Source organism: Halichoeres trimaculatus, unplaced genomic scaffold (assembly GCF_033239565.1).
Source record: "Halichoeres trimaculatus isolate MK-OKI-2021-1 unplaced genomic scaffold, fHalTri1.1 fHalTri1_scaffold_3, whole genome shotgun sequence".
Classification (NCBI taxonomy): Eukaryota; Metazoa; Chordata; class Actinopteri; order Labriformes; family Labridae; genus Halichoeres; species Halichoeres trimaculatus.
Genome location: NW_027437181.1, coordinates 36,478,940 through 36,502,854, shown reverse-complemented (window position 1 = coordinate 36,502,854; position 23,915 = coordinate 36,478,940). Strand labels below are relative to the sequence as shown.

Sequence of the window (23,915 nt, the reverse complement as noted above, 5' to 3'; positions counted from 1 at the left end):
ATCGCTGTTGAAGAGTTTAAACCAATGGTTCACCTTCAAACGCTGGATAAGATGCTTCAACGTACATGTTAACGAAAGATCTAAAACGTCTGAGTTTTGCTCAGCTTGTTCTGCAGACCATTAGTATTTACAATAACACACTACACTTGAAGTCTGGTGTTCTGATGTACCTACCTGTCATGATGTTGAGCATGCACACCACATGCGTCATGATGTGAAAGACCCAGGTCACTGTTTTTCTCAGATTAAAACAGGAAACATGGTCTGGTTGCCTGTGCTGCTCTCACAGGATGCAGAGACTTTCATGTTTATTTGCTAATTGATAGGAAACTTTTGGGAATGATGACCAGGGGTGTATTCACACCTGGATTGTTTGGGGCAGTTGTTCTGAAACAGTGAGCCGCCTCCCCCTGAAACCCTGGTTCGTTTGGGCATATGTGAAAACAGTAATCGCTCTCAGATGCGGGACAAAACAAGCGTGTTGAGATCGCCAAAGACATGTTGCCTCAGCTTGCTTCCATTGGAGCCCTGTAGTGGTTCCTTTACAGCAGGGGTCACCAACATGGTGCCTGTGGGTGCCAGCAAGAACCACTTAAGGTGCCAGCGAAGCATGCTCCCAAAAAAAGCTCTGGTTACAATGGAGCTCTTTACTACCTGTAAATCATTAAAAATCATCTGAAATAATTAACATTGACATGTGAGCAGTCTCTTCACATTGCATTACCACTTCTACTATGATTAATGTTATTAAAAAGTGATCTGTGCAGTTTTGTTCAGAGAGTTTTTAGCAGTCAAGTAGCCATTCGTGCCACTCATTTCCCGGGAGGTAGCCTTCGGTCTCAAAAAGGTTGGTGACCCCTGCTTTACACTGAGAACACAAACACCCCAGCAACCGGCACAACTGACTTACAACTGTGGCTGACACTGTAGTGATGCGAGCAGTAGTAGTCAAAACAGTAGAAGAAGGAGGAGTAGAAGAATCAACCACAGCAGCAGAAGAAGAGAAAGAGAACTGAGGAAAATGATTTCAAGTATGTTGTGAGGCATTATTTGTCTTTATGTTATAGGAAATTTTCACTTAAAACAGAAAGGAATACTGTAAATAAATTTATAGTTTTACAGATTTATTTTGTGGCCTTTGAATATCTTTGGATATTTCGCAGTATCTCCAAGAGGCATTATCTCCTCTTATTGGGTTTTCAGAATGAGAATGAATGATAAGCACAAAAGTGTAGGCAAGAAAGACCATAACAAACACAATGATCAAAAGTCGAATCTGCCCATACTTTCACTTTTTTTGCCACATAACAGCAGTGAAGAAATCTGTTTTAGAGACATTTCACTGTTTGAGGTTGTGTCAAACTTTGGCAGGAGAGCGCTGAACTATGACACTGCGAGTGCGGGACAGCCTCTGGACCTTGTCATGTTTTTTTGTAGAAATCTGATCAGAACACAGGCACTCTTGATCTCTGATAATTTTACCATGAAAAGGCACCATTTTAAAAGTGACACTAATTATCTATCAGTTCAGACTCTTTGCTGTATATTTTAGGTTGTTGATTAAAGCTATAAATCAGGGGTGGCCAACCAGTCAGAGACCCAGAGCCATAAAATGATGATGGTACTACAAAGAGCCACATCACCCATGTGGTCTTACAAACACACTTCCTCTCACACATAAACAAAATGACATAAACAGAAAATCAATACATTTCCATCTATCTATCAATATCTATCTATGTAGAAAGATGGATAGCTGCGAGCACATGAGTGATTGAGAGGAGCACATGTAGAGAAGAGAAACCGAAACTTAAGTATCAATTCCATCACCCAAGTATTGATCAATACTGATCTCAACATAGGCATCAATATATCAATATTTTAGATTGATCAGCACGCCACTACAACTGTATAGAAATCTGTATAATTTTTTTAGGAATGGGTTGAAGAGCCACACACTGAAAGGCAAAGAAGCACATGCAGCTCACGAGCCACAGGCTGGCCACCCCTGCTATAAATCCTTGTGAGTTGACTGCAGATGGCTAACTGGATTGATTATGAAACAATGTCTCTGTTGCTCTCCACATGGACAGTTGTCCTGTTTACAGATGAAATTTTAGTACAAGACACTGATAGGACTATAAACAAAACCAAACATTTCCAGTTGGGTGTAAATTGTGACTCATTTTATCAGTAAAGTGTGTAAACTTAGCTTTAATGGACTCTTCCTGTTTCACATGATCAGGTTTGATGAATGTGCATCAGTATCTGCATTTATCAGCTTGTCTCTGCTCTGTATTTTTGTTAACTGCTGCACGATGAGCTGGTCTTTGGCTGCATCTCTTCATCATCTCTGTGCAGCTTACGTAATTAAATCGACGTACTTTCTCCAAACACGGCCAGTTTTTAATGGCTTCGAGAGTCCTCGGCCAAACACACTGAAACTGACGGACAGATAAATGATCCTGTTAGCTACATTCACAGCCCTTTAAAACTGAAGGAACAGATAAAGACACAGATAAAAGTGTCCATCTCTTCTCACAGTAAAAAGGATTATAAACCAGCTTCTCGTAGAGCAAACGTTATATTTGAACACCTTGGCTTTATATGTGTTTGATTTCCTCTGTGTGATGTGTTCAGGTGCTCTGCTGTGAGCAGAGCAGCTGTGATGTATCCTCCCTGTACGTCCACCAGCCCACAAAGCCTGGGATTACTGCAGAGAAACCCTCTCCTCTCCCTTTTCCTCCTTGTTTCCTTCTTGTCTTTTATGTTGTCTCTCACTCTGTGTGAGTGATTTGTTTCTCTGCTCTGGTCAGTTGTGTCTGTCAGGATGGAGACGGGCTTGTTTAAGCCCTGCCACAATGAGCTCCTTCTGAAACAGCACATTCATGTGATAGTAAAGAAGAGGCATACTGAGGGGGGAAAGCTGGTTGGTTGCATGGATGACTGATTCTTTCTTTTTTTTAGCAGTTTTCTTCTTCTTTAGAAAAAAATATATCTTAATTGTCATTGTAACAAGTATAACGAAATTGAAGTCACAGCAGCAATCAAGAAAACAAAATTAAGAAAGTGTATAGAAAGTGCAAAAAGGTCCATGAGAAAATAGATGACGACAGCTTGTCCATCATTGTCCAGTTCAGCCAGCCTCCACCTCCACAGGGTCCAGGACTGAGCTTCTTCAGTCATGCTCCATCTCTGTCTCCTGGATCCTGTCTGCTCACAGCAGGTGAAGCTCTTCCAATGTGGCGTTGGTGTCTGATGTTAGCACCGCTAGCTAGCTCCTCCATCTTAATGGAGATAGATCTTACGTTCCCAATAACGATGGATGGAAGGACAGGTCCATGTTGTCACTTCTTAGCTCACACCTGAGAACCAGCACGTCATCCTCACCTCCTTCTCTTCACCTTGTGGGAAACATCAGGCCATGCACCAGTTAGCATTGACATGCTACAAGCTGCTAACAGCTGAGTTCACATGTAAACAATGCAGTCATGGTTACATGTAGGATCTCCAGAAAAACACAGGAGTAAAGTAGTAAAAATATCAATGAAGCCACAAAAAGTTTGGTGTCCATGACCAACAATGAACCACACAAAGTGATGATCCACTCCAAATACTAAGATGACGAAAAAGAGACGAAAAAAATTACAAGAAACAGACAAAGAAGAGAGAGCTGCTGCAAAAGGCAGCCATTTAGCCAACAAGGTGGGGCCTAGCAACATATGGACATAATGCAATTTTTAACTGCTAAGACGATGTCCAACAACAGAAAACTTCCACTGGCACGCTGCATGAACAGAATGACCATAATAAAAAGTTATTTTTATGTATATATTTGCTTGTTTGTTTTCTTTATGTCAGGACTGACAATAAATTCATTTCCTGCATTACTATCAAACTCTTCCCACCCATTAGCCAACCACTTGTCCTAAGGGTATTTGGATAAATTGAAAACTAATAACGCTGCAAATCTATCCATTTTATGTACAATCTTCTCACAAGTGATCAGAAAACAACATCTTCTCCTGACTTTTGTTCATACATTTATTATTAAAATACCAAATGTAATGGGGTTCCAGTTGGTGGTCTAACAGCTGAAATACTCCAGTCTCTCAGCACTGGATCAGATAGGTTCCCATTCAAGCCAATCTCTCAACTTACACTGGATCTACTCTGTTGCGGTCCGAATGGCTGGTCCAGAAGGTCAGAGATAATACACAGCCATCCTACTTTTTGCTGGATGCCGGAGCTGTGGCGCATAAATTTAGTGTAGTCAAGATCGAGCAGGACAGATAGTTGTAACAGGAAACTACCTAAACACCCAGTGACTATCAAAATAAAACAAACGGTGTCAAAACCAATGCATATTTAGCTTGACCACAACAAACGGACTTAATGAGCAGAGCCAGACTAGGAGTCGACCAGTTTGAGGTTATACAGCCCAACATGAATGAAGAGAGGCTTATCATTGGATTGGGAAGCACGGGAACTTCTCCACTGCAGTTAACACGCAGTGAAGCAGAGCCGGACTGCAGAGGTATCTGGTGTATCAGAGGCCCAAGTCCGCACCCCACCTGCAACATTTGCTGGTTTGACTTCTGCCAGCGACTCTTTGCTGCAGCTACTTACCCCAACTCTGTCTTCCTAACATCTCCTGTCTCTCTAAGAGGCCCTGTCAATAACAGCCAAAGTAAATGAATAAATAATTCTTCTCGACCTCTCTTGGCTTTATTTGACTACATGTGAAGCACCCTCTACTCCCTATGAGTAAAAAACAAACATTGGTGTATTGGCTTCTCGTTTGCTCCCACTTCATCTTTGCCTTACCTTACATACTCCCTTCCTTTTTCTTTAGTTAACTCTCTTCACAGCCCATTGCTCCCTCATCTTCAGTGAAACTTTGTAGTCAATCATTTTGTATGAGTGAGGGTTGTAATCATAAAAACTGTTGTGACATTACCCCACGAGCAGCAGTTTTTAATATTTCCTCAGTCTTTTTGTTTTAAGACTTACTGTTGCTGCTTGGTTGAAAGTGGGCTTTCTTCGACTTTTGCAGCCAGCCTCAAGTGGACAATTGAGGAACTGCAGTTTTTTTCTGCACATCGGAAGTAGCTTCAAGTTTTTAACAGCCATGGGTTCTACTTGGTCATGCTCAACTGGGTATCAAACTAGGAACTTTCTTTCTTTAGGGCATCAACCACACCACAATTCACCTGGAATACATTTTAAATGTGTTTTTATGTTTTAAAATTAATTAAAGTCTATCCAGTGTCTGTGAAACGCATCCAACTGGATACAACAGAAAACACTGCGTGCATGATGAAATAAAACATAAAGACGTACAGTTCAGTGAGTCAGAGAGAGGTTTTAGTGTACAGTAATGCTCAGTGCAGTCTTACAGTATATTTTATGTGAGCAAAGACATAAACACATGTAATGACACCATATGTGTGAGCTGTATTATTAATGTCTCTGTTCTCTGTCTCTTTCTCACAGGGTCCCATTGAGAATGATGTTGTGATTCATGTGGCCCTGATAGCAGAGAGCCAGAGGTAATGTGTGTGTGTGTGTGTGTGTGTGTGTGTGTGTGTGTGTGTGTGTGTGTGTGTGTGTGTGTGTGTGTGTGTGTGTGTGTGTGTGTGTGTGTGTGGGTCTCTTAATGTGTTTCAGGTCATAAAAGCTGTTATTTCCTGTCCCTCTGCCCCCTCATTCTTTAAATTGTGGAGAGCTCATAAAGCGGAGCTCAGCCTGACCTTTGCCACCGTCTGTCGCTCCTCTCATTGTTTGTGCGGCCTTGCCTCAGTACGTGTGTTTGCATAGACATCTCTGTAAGCGTGTGTGTCCATGTGTGTCAAACGGGGTCAAACTGCTTTGTGATGCTTGTTAACCTGTAGCTTCAATCATTGCTGCTGGCAAGTTTCCTGACAGGACTATGGATCACTTTTGTCTCTGCGACACCCACAGTATTCAGCTCACACCATAGATTAACAACAGCTCCAGCTTCATAACAGATAAAGATAGTCCTGATTTATATGACTTTAATAATTGATGAACACAAAGTGGCTGGATTTATAAAGGCTCTATTAAAAAGACTGTTAAAGCTGCAGATTTATGAGGTAAATTTAGGCTGATTTGTTCAAAGGTCAAAAGCTACACAGCAGATTTATAAGCGGATAAAAGGTAATCTACTTTTTCGTCAAAGAAATGTCACAAATAAATAAAAGTGCATGTCACAGCAGGCGTTAGAAAAAGCGTTAGTCAGCTTCTAAAGGGCAGCGCTGCAGGTAAACAGTTAAATCCTGAACGTCTAAAGTTATGTGTGTGACTTTTTAATGTGTTTGTGTGCAGGCTGCAGGTGTTTTTGAACACTTATGGCATCCAGACCCAGACGCCCCAGCAGGTGGAGCCTATCCAGATCTGGCCCCAGAAGGAACTAGTCAAGGTAACACATGCACACTCTGGCTCTTATAACCAGCAGTTAGTGATGGATGGATTTCTGGCTTTAATGTTGATTTGTTTACAGTCCAGTTAGCATTTTGAGAAGCAGCTTGTGCTCATCTCAGAGCCAAGCAAAAAGTGCCTCCCTAAGATATGTCTGAAAACTAAACTGTAACTTTGGGGGTTGTTACTGGAGAGGAGCCTGTGTCCATTTGTGTAGCCTGACAAAGAAACTGAAAATCTTGAGACTTGTTGACAAATTAAGGTCAGATTTTCCGAACAACAGCAGGAGATTTTTGGAAATTAAAAGTGCAAGATTTGTCAGTCAGTCTTTAAGATAAGAATAAAAAACTTTTAGAGTGTCGTATTTGTGAGCAGAAATGAGCCAATGAATCCACCCTGTCAAAGATATCAGGAAACGTATACACTGGTCAGCTTTTGTAACCCAGCACCTGGCAGATTTGTTGCTCAAACTAAAATGTTTAACCTTGAACATGTCTTTGGCTGCACATAACTAACAGATAACTCCTGATGGTGGGAGCTGGAATATCATTTCTGTGGCTTTTATCCTGCTTGTTTTTGTTCTCCACATGGAGTGTAAACTTGCTGATTTGAGATTAATCAGTACTTCTAAAACAGGGATACAGCAAATAAAAACCTGAACACTACCTGGATTGAAACTAGAGATGAACTTGTTGGGTCCACAGGACCCTGGACTTGTAAGGAACTGTTGCTACTCTTAGCTTTCTCTTTGTATGCTGTCCTCATGCAGTTACCCATGATGTGTAGTTATTAAAAACACAAGGAGACAGAAGCAGAGCCTTTATATCGGGCTCTCTTAACCTCCTCTAAAATAAAGATATCTACAGTTCTGCAGTTTCATTTAGCAGATGCTTTTGTCCAAAGCGACAAAAGCGACAGAAGGAAAACTTAGTGCGACAACAGTGCTACAAGTTATTCGGCTCTGCAGGTGCTGCCTTAAAGTGCATTATTTATTTATTTATTTATTTATTTTGTAAGTAGTGTAGAATAATCTAGCCAACAAACCACAATTAATTGCTGCAACAATATACCTCAACCTTCATCAACATTCAGTAGTTAGTGCTAAAAATTCACTAAGTGCTAGGTCTGAGACCTTCTGATTCATTCTACCCTTGAGGACAAAGAGGAGAAGGCTCAGATTAAGTCCTTAAGTGTTCCATGTTGAGATGAGTCTTTAGGCATCTCTTAAAAGTAGAACAGGATCCTGTGGATCGTGTAGTTACGTAATTCATTCCACCATTTGGGCACAGCAGAGGAGAAGAGTCTGGCTAGAGATTTAGAGCCGCTTTTATAAGCAGCTTTTGACCAATCAACGGTCTGCAGTGTTGTAGCTCCACCTTCCGTGAGCAGATTGGTTCAGTCTGGCACCCATACAAAAGGGTCCCAAAAAGTGGGGCAGCTCGTCACGGTTGTTTGGAGATCTGTCCTGAGGTAAGTCAGTGGAAACGCCGCAAAATGCATGCCATACCAAGACGGATCGAACCGGTCTGCTTGGTGGAAACACGGCTAAAGAGTGTAGATCTGGAAGAGGGACCCCAGGTAGGCAGGAGCCATTCTTGTCAATGTTTTGTAAGCCAGAAGAAGAGCTTTGAATTTGATTTGAACTGATACTGGAGAGAGTAACAGTGGGGTGACAAGCTGTTTTGGACTGGTTAAAGACCAGTTGTCTGATATATCTGACAGTGATCGACACTAAGAACCCAAAAGCTCAACTCAAGGCTTTATTAAAGTGGATTAACTCGAGAAAAGGCAGTTTCTACTGGAGTCTAAAGACAAACAGGAAAAAAAAACTCAATGAAATCAGGACACATGGGTCATTGGTAAGACTGGTACAAAGACGAGACAGACTTTTACAGTGGGGCCCAGGTGGAACCAATCAGGGACTGGGTTCATTATTACAAGGGGGGCAGGATGTGGAGTTGCCTGAAAGGAAAGGAGAGAAGTGACTACAACATAAAAGGGGACATGACATCATGAAAAAGACAAGGCTGAAATACAAAGTGTAGTCTTAACATAACTGACCAGACACAGCGACATCGACATCATCCCCCCCAGGCAGACTTTAACACAGTTAGTGGGCCTTCTGGCTCTCTCTTTGTGTGTCAGTCAATAAAAGCAGCTGTTTTCCTGGAGCTTTTGTGAAACTAAATCAACCTTGAAAATGATACACATTCAAACTTAGCTTCACTGGCTTTGTCTCAGGGGATGAGTTTCCTTGGCACCTTTAAAAGAGTGAAGCTATGTTGTTAAATATAAACAGCATAGTAGCACTTGGTGTTGTTGTTGTGGTCAATTTATTGGCCACATGAAAATAAAGGACAGAAATATTTCACAGGTAAGTAGATCTACTTTTCCTAACTTACACAAGTATTAGAAAACTAAAGCTTTTTAAATATAAAAGTATAAATCAATGTCTTTTTTTCTTTACCAAGCACACTGAGGTGCATTTCTTGGAATGAAAATAAGTTTGATATTTTACTTGTTTTTAAGCAAAGAATAAGTTGACTCTGGACTCAAGATGGGAGTATACAGAGTTCTGATAAACAAGACAAGATTAGTCATTTACTGTGATGGTTTTTTTAAAAGTATTATTAAATAACAGTGAACAAAAATATAGAGAAAGCAACACTGAAGTCAATAACATTTGCACATTCCTGCTTGTTTTTTTTCTTCCTTGCTTCCAAAGAGGAGTAAGACACGGCTTAAAGCTTGTCTAACTATAAAACCAGCAGTGTCAGTCTTCAGAGGAGCCTCTGAGAGATACAGTACCCAGTGACTGTGTTTACAGTGTGCATTAAATGATATATATATACTCTAGGTGTGAGGATTTTCTCCTACTCTAAGGAACGGATCAGGCAAGTAACACCAGTAAAGCAGACAAACCCACCTTCTGATCCAGTCTCACTCTTGCTTTTGTCATGCTGTAAATCCGTCTTACTAAAGCTCCATGCACACCATGTGGAGAGACACAGAGCAGTGCAGACCTGCAACGGTTTAAACTATGATTGGTCAATTACTGGTCTGGGGAGGGCTTTCACCAACGCTCAATTGAACCTCGCTGATTGCATTTTACTGTTGCTATCAATACCCCAGCAGAACTGGTCCCAGGCAGTCCGTCCCTCATTTCAGGTTTCCTGCTCTTAAGATTTTCCTCCTGATTGTCCCATCAATTACAGGGCGTCGAAGTGATTGATCGGCTGAACAGTGATTGTTCATGTTGATTGATCCAGGTAATGGTGGAATGGTCATGGTGTTAGTTTAGCAAATTGGAGATCCATGGAGCTGAGCGAGCTCTAGTTTTGTTGTCAGACAATGACATAAGTGACGGATATCCGCGATGTTCATGTGATGTTCAGAAAGGTTCTTCTGGAGTCACTTTTACTGCCACGTTCAAAACTGTTTCTCAGCTGTGTTTGAATTCTCTGAAATGATAATAAGCCGATAGACTGCCCAAATATATAATATCTGCAAGCTGCAGGTGGAGTAACATGTGAAATGTGAAAATGTGGCGAACAGAGTTCAAAGTCAGAAAGAGCCTGTATCAGAAAATATGCGACTGCTTTTGACTGAACTGAGGTGTGAGCAGTATGGTACATGCTCCTCTTACAGTAAAGAGAAAAAAGCTAAAACCGATTCAAACCTTATTTTAACATGTAGTATTTATTGTTTGGGATTAACATGAGTTTTCTGTGTGATTTTAGTGTAGCAGAAAGGTGTCTCTGAAGGCCCTCATTTATCAAGTGGCATGAGACAGAAAATGGGTGCATGCTCAGTTCCACGCCAGGTCTGTGTACGCAATTTTTAAGTCAGAGGGGAGCATGATGCAGTAACTCTGGGGTGGAAAACTATTGGAGAGGATAGGAGTGCAGTGCATTTTCAAACAGAGGTTCACTGATTCATATTTAGATACCTAAATTTGATACGACACATAGAATGTAGCAACATTAGATAGAAATAGATCACCTGTAATAATTGCTATGAGTATCATAAGCTGTCAGCCACTTTTTCTTTATTGATTTATTTCAAAAGTTAGAGAAGCTGTTTGCAGTGATTATATGTAGTACTTTGTGTACAATAAAAGCTATCAACTGTGAAATTAGTTTACAAAGTTTGCTTATTGTCACGTCATAGCTTTGCATCCTGGGAAAAGTCGTCTGAAACCAAAACAAAATGTAGTGTTAGAATTAAGATCTGCTCTGAGTGACAGTGAGTGATGATACTCATGGGAAACAGAGTCCCTGGATAACACAACTCATTCCTGCCATAGGTGTCAGTATAATCCATGTTAAGCCAAGCGGCAACCTCCAGTCTAAAAATATAAGACAAAGTGGAAGTGCTAAAATCTGAAGTTCTTGGAGTGTCCCCTTAAGGCTGGCTCTGGAAGTACCAGAAACTACATACACAGCACACAAAAAAAAGGTCATTTCATGGGAGAGATAAACATGTTTACAGCCTGGTACAAAAAACGTGTCCCATCTGAATTGCTAATTTCTAGTGCTCACTGTAAGGGGAATGAGATTTTTTCTAACTCGGCAGTTAAGAAGATATTAGGAGCGAGAGTTTGCCCAATCAGAGGCAAAGCTCAGCTTATTGACAGGTGGGCAGCCTATAGCTGTTAGTAAAAAGCCTCAAATCCCGCCTTGTTACCAATGTGGCAGCGCCAGCCGAATTGCTTCAAAATTCTATTTTAGAAACACACAGGTGACTGACTACTTCCATTTATTGTATGTTCTATGTGTCAAATGTGGCTCACAGAGCATTTCAGCTGATCCTGTCTAAGAAAGATAGAAACCTCAAAAAAAAAAAAAAACCCTGCTGTGTGGGTGTAAATATTAGTTTATTTATATATTTAGAATATCTTAAAAACTAAAAGATCAAAACATCAGAACCTGCTTTCTGTTTTGTCTCCTTTTACAGGGCATTGTTACTGTTGACAGTAGGAAATAACACTCCATATAAAGCTTCCTTATCAGAGCAAGCAAAAGTGTCGTGTCCAGATGAAAAATACACTGAAAGGAAAATAAAAAAACAGAAGTGAAAAAAGTTTCAATGTGTGAAGGAAAAGCTTGAGGCTGATAAAACTCCTGATGGTGACAATCATAGGTGTAATTGCTTTACGATAAGTGGAAAGTTTGAGAGTTTCATCACTTTTGATATGGCAGCACAGTTACCACCACATCTGAGCAGATGGTAAAGATTTCAGTCCAGCCGTGTGAGGCTGTTAGTGCCAGTGTTTTACAATGAGAGTCATATGCATAGAAAACAGCCAATTGGAGACACATTTAAATACAATTATCACAGCTGCACTGAGATGCAGTTTGCAGCGCAGTCAAGGGAGCTTTCAGCACTTTGTGTACACTCTCTGAATCTGATGTGTCATTTTGAGCCATTTGCATAGATTTAGCTTGTGTGAAAACGTCCAGCTGAACCAGAGTTTAGGGCAGCACAGGTGGAGACAGTCCGTGAGATATCAGCAGGAAGAATGTAAAAGCTGAGGGTTTTGGAGACTTTGACAGTTGTTTCGAGAAAGTGTAGATTTATGCCAATCGATGAAAGCATTAAATGAGTGTGGATTAACCCAACCCAACTTGTAGCTGTGCTGTGAGCTCTTCTCTGTAAGGAAACAAATCCAACTGTGCAAATGCTGCGACAGACCAGCAACATTTAGTTGGTAAATACATTTTATTCTCTATTACACTAAACATTCATGTATATCTTGTTTAAATTTAAGTGCCTTGTTTCATATTGGGACTAGGATTTTTCCCTCTTTGGGGGTTTATAGGTTTGTAATGCTGTGACTCCGTTTATTAAAATCTTATTTTTTTTTCTACAGGCACCAATGATCCCGTTTTTCTATTGGTGTTGCATTACAGTTGCTTGAGCTTTACCCTGTTATTTAAGTCACTGATGTAGGCTGTTATGGTTGTGAAGGATCTACATTGATATATTGTAAAAAAAAAAAAATACACTCACGATTTTTCTGATTCTAAGAAATGATAAAAAGAGGATATTTCTATTCTGTTTTAATGTTATTCTAATTTAAAGCTTTTTACAAGGTCAGTTGTTAAAGAGAAAATTGTTTAAAAAAAATCCTTGTTAAAGACATACGAAACCGAAGAAATGGGTTTTTGCACAGAAAGCTGAGATTAACTGAAGTTAAAATGATACTCTTTCAGCTTTTCATCCAGGCAGGTTCAACCTTAAGAAACAAAACAAAGTCAGGCTATAGATGGGGATCAGATCTGTTTAGAGTCATGAACAGCTGAGGTGTTGAAGGGGGACAGTGTTTTAGAAGAAGGTAATACAGCATGATGAATGTCAAGCAGACTAAAATCCCCTTTGAGTGGCCCTCCTTCTCCCCTTCAGGGGTTTCTGTTTTAGCCTCAAGAGGTTCTTCTGCTGTAGCTCTGAAGAAACCAGTACTTACTCAATTTAACACGAAATTTAGATTCAGACAGGGCTCCATTGGTTTAAAACTGTTCATACAAAAACAGTATTAGGCCAATTTATGCTCAATGTTACTAGGGCTGCAACAACAAATCAATAAAAATTGATTATTAAAAGTGTAAACAACGTTTTTCCATATTGATGCACTGTGCTGCGTCATTACTGTATTAGTTTCTCTTCAATTAATTTGTCTTCTTCCTTTCTGTCGGATTATTTAGCGGTTGGCACCAAGCTCAAGGTGCATTACCGCTACCTACTTGACTGGAGTGTAGATTATCTGGGCTGCGGGGCTGTATGCATGACATGTAAACAGACCAGCGTGGTGGAGTAGAAGCAGAGCCGGTGAGGTGAGGGAAGCAAATAAACATGCGAATAATGGCAGAGCCGGAGAAAGCCGTTCATCCAAAAACTTCCAGAGTTTGGGAGAATTTCACTCTGAGTAAAAGCACATAGAGTGTTAATCAGGGAGCAACATCCGGTTAGTAAAAATGAAGCCTATGAGGAGGTGCTAATTGTTGCTGTTCATTGAGAATCTGCTTGAGGCTGGCTGCTGAGAGACAGGAAGTCACGTACACACCCAGCCATAAAAACAGACTTTTACGGCATTAAAAATCATATTTACAGCCTGTTTCAAAAAAAGGCTTGGGTCTAAAACGCTGAAATCACTATCAGCCCGCACTGTATGGTTAGTGATTTTTTTTCCTAATTTGGGGGTTAAGAAGTTATTAGGATCGTTTGATTGTCCCATCAGAGACACAGCTCAGGTCACGCAACTGACGAGTGCCCTGTAACCGTTTGAAATGAAACAGCCGGCATCATGACAAATGTGGCTGCCTCTGCTGATTGTCTTGATTTGAAGTGTCAGGAACAGACGGTGACGTCCTGGAGGCTACATCCATGTTTTATACAGTCTATGGTGTTAATTGACAAAAATAACCTTGGATGGCATGGCAACATGACTGTAGTGATCCAACACTTAAATGTTTTGGGCTCTGCGATGACCAGCAGCAGAGCTTGACAGTGTGGGGAGTAGCTACAAAATTCCACATACACTTCTTTCATATGTCATGAAATGCATACGTCTTTTAGGACTCGTTCATTCTTTATTTCAAATTGTCACCCTGTTTGAAAACCACAAAGAGTTTACTAAACCACCTTTAGCATTAGCTGCTACAGATAGTAGTAGGGCAAAGGGGGTGTACAGTGTTCGACTTGCAGGCAAAAAGATTGAGGACACATTTCTTGTTTATTTGCCTTTTTGGTCCACTCAGTTTTTCATCTAATGATATAATAATATGTTTTCTATTATTTTGCCCTTTCTGTTGATTCTTTAAGTGACGATACATTCATATCTCTTTTTATACTTTATAAATGTAGCATCTGGTCAGTTTATTTATGTTCAAATGTGTTGTTTCTTTGTACATATCTTTATGAAAACAATAGCCATCAACTGAAACAACACATATGTTTGGTTTTGCAAACTTTACTTTTATGCATTCTCATCCTTTTTTTTCCCGATTCATTGATCAATTGTAAATATAATCAACAGAGTAAATGCAATTACTAAAATAATGCTCTGCATTGATTTTGTCAAAATTTTGGAACGTTCTAATGAAACTTACTGATACTGGCCAAACAGAGCTGTACCACCAGAAACCTGCCATGGAAGCAGTGTTGCTGTTTTACCTTGATACTTAGCTCCAATGTGTCACTCTTACTATTTACTAATATGAAGAAGAAATAACGATTTTGCAGATTTTGCAGATTTTGCAATGTATTTAACTGCCTCACTGATCACTGCCCCAAACAACGCTGCCTCTGCTTTGTCTTTTATGCAAGAGGTACATTAGCAATACCTCCTCCATACCTCCACTATGTTTGTTTTTAAGTTTGTTGTTGTCATAAACTTTTGACTCTGGGGTGCCCCCTCTAGTGGATGGATTGGTTAACAGCAATGCAAACATAGATGACTCATGGAAGTATGTGTAACATTGTTTGAAAGGACGATGACATATTGAAGTAACTTATGTAGTCTTTTTTTTTTTTTTTTTATTAAACCAATTTTTTTCTTAAACCTGTCTGTCACTGCTTCTGTTATAGTCCTGTTGTTATCTTCAAAGCAACAATATCCAAAGCATTAACAGGAGAGTGTGTGAGTTACTGAAGACAGGGTAAATGTAAACCTGTTAACAGAGCTGTCACCCACCTGATTGGCTGCAGGTTGTTTTGATATGAATGTTTCTGCTCCCAGACGCGCTTTATTTCATTTCAACATAAAACTGTCAAATGTGACAGATTCATTTAATAAGGTGTTAAAAACATGGTTTCATTCGAAGGAATGAAAACCAGTGACCCACCTTGTCTTATTCTGTGTTTGTCTGATCATTGTTGACAACCAAAATTGTATTTTATTTTTTTGTTAGAGAAGATTTGGTCGTCACAAAGTCTGTTTTCTTAAAGATAGGGTGTTTGCATGTCATTCCATAATCAGAGTCTTGTTATATTTGTGCTGATACCTAAAAAAGGGATGTAGTAAAGTCTGTTAATCCAGCCTCGGCTGCAACTTCCATCCCGCCTCCTCCGTTTCTTTCATCTTCATCAGATTACACCATCCTGTCATACCCGTGACACCAAGCACCCTCCTTCCTCCATCTCCTGTCTCACTCCCTTCGTGTCTGTCACTCAAAGCCTGCTCTCTCCTCTAGATGCTGTCCCTCATCTGCATGTGTACTGTTTGAAGTCTTTTCTCTCTCCTTTGTCATCGCTGTCAATCAAACCCTGGTCCCTGCACTAGCCTGTGTTCCTCATCTGTCATGTCTGCGACGCAGCGTCTATTCTCCGTGCCACCTTCTACAAACAAACATTTTTTCCCATCTTGTCATCACACAGAGATCTTGGAAGGCCTTTTTACCTTTTGTCCATCCTCTTCCTGATCCGTCTCATCCGCCTCTCTAACCCTGCTCTCCCCCCTGGGCCTCTCTCCTGTCCCGCCCCCATTATGTCCAAACAACTTTCCCCTCCAGGTCCATCATCTGCCTTTGAACTGTCATACCTGCAACTTTTCCCTCCTCTCCTCTCCCTCACCTCTCTGTGCAGAGCAGTGCTCAGCCTCTCAGATGGATGTGCGGTTGTGAGTCAGAGCGTGCGCTGTGCTGAATATTAAATCTGAAAGCTCAGACAGACGTTTCTTCCTCGACAGATTCGGTTTATCTGGGAGTCACCACCATCTCTGCTGCTGCTGCTGCTGCATTTGCTCACCTCACCTCGCCCCTCGCAGCCGTTTGATTGTGTTGACAACAGCTGCCTGATGATGGGAGAGTGGCAATTACATTTTGCAATGTGTTACTCCCACCCGCACACCCTGGAGCTTATCCCCTCGCAAATCACAGCTCTGCCCAGAAATAGCCTCCCTTTTAACGCCTGTGTCTCGCTTTCCCATCAGAGTTGATGTATGCGGCATATTGTTTTTGAGTATCTCATTTTCCTCACGTTGCCTCTGAGAGCCACACCTGGAGTCATCTGAAAGAGAGCATGGAGACAAGTTTGAAAAGAAGGCTTCAGGTCTTGAAGGCTTTGAAGAGATTTTCTGATTCATATTCTGCTTTTGTGAACTGTGACTACAGTCTTGATAACTTTTACCTAAAAAGTCAAATATATGAGAAGTTTGGAGCTGCACAAGTTAAACGCACGCCTCCCAAACACTTGAACAGAATCAAGCTGTAGAAGTTGTCTTGACTCTGAATAAGCAGAGAAGGTAGTCACATCGTTTGTAGATTTGTAGGGCAGCAGCAGAGCCGAGGGATTGTAATTGGGGAAGTCATCAGAGGGGCTGATGTTGTTTACAGCAGGTGAGTGGAACAAACTTTGACAACGCAACTAAGAACATGTGGTTTACAGAAAGAGAACTTCTCCTACAGACAAAGATATAGAAGATGGTTGAGTCTTGTATTAAAAATGTTTAGAAGTTTCTTTGGGTCTGAGCAGTGTGTTTTTTATGGAATAGGTACACTGCAGCTACCAACAACAAGCTTGGAGGAGTCCAAGTCCACAAAGGTCAGGACAGAGATGTTGGGAGCTGGGAGGAAAGACTCTGTGGTTGGTGGGTTGAATCCAAATCCACCTCGAGGTAGGAAATGAATCCAGGAGATGCCGTACGGGAATCAAGTGAGATTATAGGGAACATGCAGCAAGGCCGTGGGGGCTTTGGGCTTAGTCCTAGTAGATCCTAAAGAAAGAAGGGAGCTAGGTGTGGAACAGATATGTCAGCAAGAGGAAGTTGTTAGGTGTACAAAGGCAGGGGTTAAATTAAAAAGTGCAGTCACACTGACAAACCATACCATCCTTAAAGTGATACTCTGGGATGGAACAAGATGGGTCCTATCACAAGGTTTAGGGCAGAAATTACCCCTACAGCAGTGATTTTGTGCAGCAGAAGCCCAGAGTGCACGCACCAAACACCCCCTCCCTGCTCCTCTGCCGGTTTCCTCTGCACTCAGACGGGGCCATATTTTACTTGACCAAAAACACTAATAAACGGACTCCCACCCAAAAAGTCTGATATCTGTCTGCATTCATGCTTTATTTAGAGAATTTTCAGCGCGTTACTTTCACACAAAAACACCGCTAAATAATGCTCTAGTTCTCATCGTGTCTCTTTGTCCTGGCAGACTACCTGCGTTTGGTTATATCTGGCATGCCGGGCGTGAAAGTAACGCACTGAAAATTCTCTAAATAAAGCGTGAATGCAAACTGATATCAGATTGTTTAGGTGGGAGTCCGTTTATTTGTGTTTTTGGTCAAGTAAAATATGGCCCCGTCTGTGTGCATCACGCTTTATGTAAACAGACGCTTCACGATGACGTAGGCGGGCCATGTGTGTGCCTTAAATCTGGTTCATAGTGGAGTAGGGTGACCGCTGGACGCACTCTGCAGCAGGGAAAGACCCAGCAGGGGTGGCTGTTGTGCTTGAGTACAGCACGGTCTGAATGGCCGGTGTGACAGCACCAGTAGAGAGTGTAGAAAAGAGGAAGTTTAGCCAGAAGGATTAGTGGAGAACAGAGTATAACCAAATAGAAACCTACAATAGGGGCAACTTATGATGTGCTACGATCACCTCTGTACCCTGACATGTTGGGTAAATAGGGATCCATCAGACTCAGTGTGTTCAAAGACTGCAAACCTAAAAAGGTTTGGCAGGAGACAAGTGAGTTAAGGGTGTAACTAGAGAGAGAGTGCAGCCATTCAGTTTGTCCATTTGGAAGACAAATATATGGGGGCGGGTTTTCACATAGGACCTGGTCAGAACAGCTAAAGGGTAGTGATGACTGGGAGATGCAGATAGACGTTGGTGGTAAAGTTGTAGAAGCACAGGAAATTGTTTGTACTTGACACCAGTCAGTCAGAGGAAAGTTTAGGAAATCAAAAGGAAAAAAAATTAGATATGTAGATTTGTCAGCAGAGACAGAACGATGAGGTTGGAAAGCGAGGAGTCAGAATATAGAGGGTAGCATGATCGACTGTCTCATTACTGGGGGATCTGGGAGTTTGTGGACAAAATTTGTGAAAGACGGTCAGAGGAGTCAGTGGATCTGGATGGGAGAAGAGAAGACCTTTCCAAAGTCACAAAAAAATATAGAGCTCAAAATGTTCATATTAAAATGATTTTAAAAACTAAATAAAATGTAACTTTTGGTTTCTTTGGGCAGATGGAGTACAGCAAATCAGCCGGCTGTCATCCAAGATCCCTCTTTAAAGAACAAATTCTTTCTTTGAGTTCAAAATTCCTCTTTGAATCATCAAATCTCCCCCACAGCCTAACAAGAAAATGCCTTGTAGGGAATTTTGAGCTTGAATCGCAGTGACTTTGAAGGATACCCTCTTAATTTGACAGACTGTAACCACAGAAGACTCACCAAAAGTTAGGGATGCAGGGACGAGGACTCTGCCTCCTGCGTCTTATTTCAAAGTGGATCAGTGGTGTTTCTTCACAGGAAGATTGACTGCTTGTATCACAGTTTATGAAAGTATTGTTCAGAGATAAACACGTACAAACCCCGCTCTTCTGCAGAGATATTTACCTGATGGTTATGCAAACACTTTCAGAACCTGAGGGTTTAATCCCAGAATGAAAGGCTGGTGGCAGCGTGGGGCTCTCACAGAAGATGATTTTGTTTGAGGAGATGCTGAGCTTCCACCTGTACACCTGCTTCCCTGAGTCCCTTTATATGACAGACTGCTGTGAAACTAAATCTGTGCTGCAGGTTTATGTGACACCAACACTTTTGTTTACATTATACAGGACAGAGGCTGTGAAATTGTGCAGGAGTCTGCTCCCGTCGGGGCTCCTATCAAATTTGTGGACCGTCCTCACGGTGAATTAAAAGTTTTGCAGTCACACTGTAAATAGTCGTAAATTCTGGAGCCACAGCAGAGGTGTAAAATAGAGCTTTTAAATACAGATTTTATCATCTCCCCCATCTGACAGGCTTGCTGTTTTTGCTGCGGTTGGTGGGAAGATGAGGGAATGAAAGGAGGCTTTGATAGGCTGCCTGCGTGTTGTCCTTCTTCATTGGTATTCTGCACGGAGGAACAGTTGGGTGCAGAGGTTCCCCCAACCTGCATCGGCTTTTCTCCTCCAGGTCTCATCTCTGGCTGTCAGGGCAGTGATTTGCTGTGCCACTTACTCTCAATTAACATTTCTCCTTTTTACATAAACACTCTGCTTTTCCTCTTTAAGTGTTTTTTATTTTAATTGGCCCAACCCTGCTCTGTTCAGCTCAGCCTTTTCCAAGCAGCGTGAGGTGGACAGGAGTAGCAGAGCACCACCTTTTGGCTAACTCTAAGCACTGCACTTTGTCTGAAATGGAAGAATGCGGCATGGAGGGCTTGATCGACAGATTTCCTGCAGTGAGAGTGTGGGTGTGCTGATGCTGTTTTATGATAGGACAGATCAGGAGGTGTTTAAATTTAGAATTCACAGGCTGTGACTGAAGGAATTAGCTCTCTGTTCCCATTTCAGACACATCAGAGATGCAATTCACACAGGTACACAATAGTGCAAATGCTTCTGGTGGTGCAGCACCGCAGGGCTCTGAGCAAGCAGAGCTGAGAAATCAATGTCCATCGTCTTTCTTTCTCCATCTCTGTGTCACTGCGTTCTGACAGCAGGCAGCACAGCAGCAAGAAGCCTTTATCTGAAGCAGCACAGAAATGTTCTGGAAACTGATCGGCTGGAGCTGCTGTGCTGCTGTCTTTAAATGAGTTCACAGACAACTACAGGAGAAGGCCGTGACCTTTACCTCGGCTTTGATTTGTCCAACTGAAGAGTCCTTTGATGCATTATCGCCGCAGCGCCTGTGACATAATCAGGAATCCTGTTCATAGTCTTTGCTCTTTATACGTGGGTGTTTCGGTATTCTAAGTGCCACTAATAGCTTGATCTGCATCTCTGCAGCAGGAGCTTTTTTATGGGCATTGAGAACTTCAGGGAGTTCCTGTTGCATCTCTATCTTAAGGATGAGAGCCTTTAAACAGTCTGAGACTCTATTTCACCCTCCTGTGTTTCTGCTAAAAAAAAGCATGTTCCCACTTTTTTATATGCTATTTTAAAATAATTATAAAATATGAATGTGGAATCTCAGCACACCTGAAGGCACATGTGCGTAGGAAGAGGGTGTGACCCAAAACATGTCCACAAAATCAAAAAAAGGTTCCCGCATACTGTATCAGTTATATTTTATATATGTAACAGTCGGTCAGTCTGATGGAGGTCACACTGACCAATACATGAATAAAAACTTAATTGAGAGTGATACAGTGTGTGGGAACCTTTTTTTTTTATTTTGTGGACAAAATTATTATAAAACAAATACACAAATGTGGTAGTTTTTTTTTGGAGCAGCTTCTAAATAAAAATAATACAATGGTGCCCTGACCTTATCATAACACAAAAGAAATACCTACAAAGTCATCATGAAGAGATTAGGGAATTTTCCTTATATAAAGGTACCGTACAAATTAAAGACTGGGCCCCTCAAAGCCTGGACCTCAAATCCCATCCAGCAAATTTGTTCAAGTTAAAAAATAAAGGTGACAGACATCTTTTACATTCAAGGGAAAAACTTTGCCTTAAGTTGCAGAAGTCATGGGATAACATTAGTGTTGAAGTTCTAAAGAAATATATTGACACTGTGCAAGAGACCGTAGCTGCTGTAACTAGGGATGGGTACCTTTCACATTTGACACGATACGGTACTGATGCCAGGTACTTAGCAATCGGTGTCAGTACTCAGTGGTACCAATTTTCTGTACTTTTTTGTGTTTATACAGTAAAAAAATATCAATTTGTTTTAGAATATTACAGATATTTTTTCAACTTAACATATTGATTCTTCAATGTGTAATCTTGCAATGCTGTGTTCATGTCCTGCCTACTGTTCCACCCTCTCACAGTATCAAGGATGCATTTAGGCACCTAAACATGGTACCTTATGATTCTACATGAATCGGTACCTGGTACTTTTGACAGAATCCAGTCGGTACCTCTAAAAGTACCTAAATTGGTACCCATCCCTAGCTGTAACTTCTGCAAGGTGGACAAACCATTATCAAAGTTAAAGTAGAGAAAACAGGACTCAGCTCATCTGATATTTGTGATATTTGTTGAGCTCAGAGCAAACATTTGCATGTTTCAGGATCAGGAGTAGGCAAAAAAAGGTCAGTACTTTCAAATCATATATATATTTGACTTGCACCAAAATGATGACATCTTTTCACTGTTAATGTAACAAAACAATCTTTAACAGATAAAATCTGATTTGATCCTCAATGTATGGACATATTCACAGAAACATTTACAAATCTGCAAATTTTTCCACTTTCCACTTTTTTTCCACTTTTTACTTATAAATCTTTTACACATTTTCAGATCTGTTCACATATTTGTGGATCCATATGTGCATTTGTGAGCGCATTTTCTAATAGTTTTGCTACAATAATAGCTATTTAGACATCCTCTTAACATCTGGCCTCAACAAATGATCTACAAAAAGCAAACACAACCAAGGGTGGGATAATGGATTATTTATTTTAAGTTATTGTATTGCCTGTTGTTACTGCCAGCCAGGGGCAGACAACAAAAAAGGAAGCAGCACACAACAAAAGCCATTTGCAAATATTTTATTTGAATGGAAAGCCAAAAATGACCATATGTATATGAAATGTATATAAGTTAAATTCAATATTGTCTAAAATGTGAATAAGCGAATGTCTATGTGGTGGATGATAAAAGAAAAGCAAACCCAGAGAGAGGGTTGCTGTGGAGGCCCACCAGGCCCTGCTGAGATAGAGCTGCTGCCACCAGAAAGGCCTTTCTTTCATGCCACCTGATGGCCACGCCTCACTCAGGTAACAGCCCCTCCCAGCTCAACACTCCACCTCCTACATTACTTTAAAAATCCTACCCATGAATGGGAAGAATAAGGTTAGAAAGAGGTTTCTGACCTGCAGTCTTTCAGGTGGATGACAACTCTGGTAAATTAGATAATTCAGTTCTTTGATCAAGGCACAGTTTACTGTTGTGGATAAATGCAGCCACAAAGTATAATGAATTAAGCCCAAAGTAGAAGTCGATCCCTCTTTTGTCACATATTTCAAAGAAAAACAGGCCCATCTGATAGTTAACTCACCTCAGTAATTTGTCAGCTCTTCATGAGGATTTAGACCATGTTGAAACTCAGTAACCTTTTCATACTTGAAAAGTTTCTGGGCCAAGAGTCCTCACAGTCTTCTTGGTGGTATTACAGCTAATAACTTTGGTGAGATCTTGTCTTCATGTTTGAGCTGATTAAGCAGCAAAAAGCTAAACCGAACCTGTATAAGTGATACTTTCTCTGGCATCTCTGACACCACCGCATCACAGTCTGCCAATTAAGTGAGAAACTTGACCTCAGCTAGTCCAAGCACATCTTTCTCAGCCAACTTTGAGTGAGCTGAGCATTAATATCAAACCCCATCTTTTCCTGTGTACTCTGGACATCCTGCACTGCTGATGTTAACATTTCTCAGCTCATAAAGTTGCTTTATACTCCAGATCAGACTTGACTCAGGGTTTTCACCTTGAGAGTACCAGGCCAGGCGGAGTCCTGAGACTTCTGACGTGATTAAACTACAGTATTTCTGTTGTGGATGTGCTCAGAGGCTGGTCAACAGAGTGTGAACAGATTAAGAAACGACCAAGTAGAGGAATTTGATGAATGAGCCTCCTTCAACCTCTAATCGGAAGCAATTCTTGTTGTGAAAATGAGATTAGAGGCGGTTTTTAGGTAAAGAGTGTGGTGATTTACCCAAATATTAGACGCAATATCAATCTGACATTAAGTTTAATGAATAATGAGCTGTTCAACTTCAGAAAAGTTTGCATGAAAGTTAAAAAAGAAGCACTCCAATAATTGGTCAGTACATTTCATGCTCACAAAGTTTGTAACTGGCACCAAAAGAGAAACTATGTCAGAGTAGTAGACAGTAGTAATAAACTCACCTCTTCACCATACGGCAGCATGGGACAACAGCTCGCAAAATATAGAATACTCTATATATAGCGTTGCTAGGCGCTACCCAAGTAGCTGCCTGTTGCAGCAGCTCTCTCGTCTTTGTCCGTTTCTTGTAATTTTTTTGTCTCTTTTTCGTCATCTTTGTATTTGGAGTGGATCATCACTTTGTATGGTTCATTGTCGGTCACGGACACCAAACTTTTTGTGGCTTCGGCGGTATTTTTTACTACTTTTCTCCTGTGCTTGTCTGGAGATCCTACATGTAACCATGGCTGCATTGTTTACATGCAAAATTAGCTGTTAGCAGCCTGTAGCATGTCAATGCTAACTAGTGTAGGGCTTGATGATTTCCCTCGAGCTGAGGAGGAGGAGGTGAGGATGACGTGCCGGTTCTCGGATGTGAGCTGGGAGGTGACAACGTGGACCTGTCCTTCCATT

The 23,915-nt window shown here is 41.1% G+C and overlaps 1 protein-coding gene across 3 annotated transcripts in view; it reads left to right on the top strand.

Annotated features, from left to right (window-relative positions):
* The window catches only part of phkb (phosphorylase kinase, beta), a 194,855-nt gene that overhangs the window by 134,833 nt on the left and 36,107 nt on the right, over positions 1-23,915 (top strand). For all 3 annotated transcript variants that reach the window (XM_074666021.1, XM_074666020.1, XM_074666019.1), the window contains 2 exons: positions 5,497-5,552; positions 6,349-6,442. In XM_074666021.1, the coding sequence (XP_074522122.1) occupies positions 5,497-5,552; positions 6,349-6,442 (150 nt within the window). The remainder of the gene's footprint in view (positions 1-5,496; positions 5,553-6,348; positions 6,443-23,915) is intronic.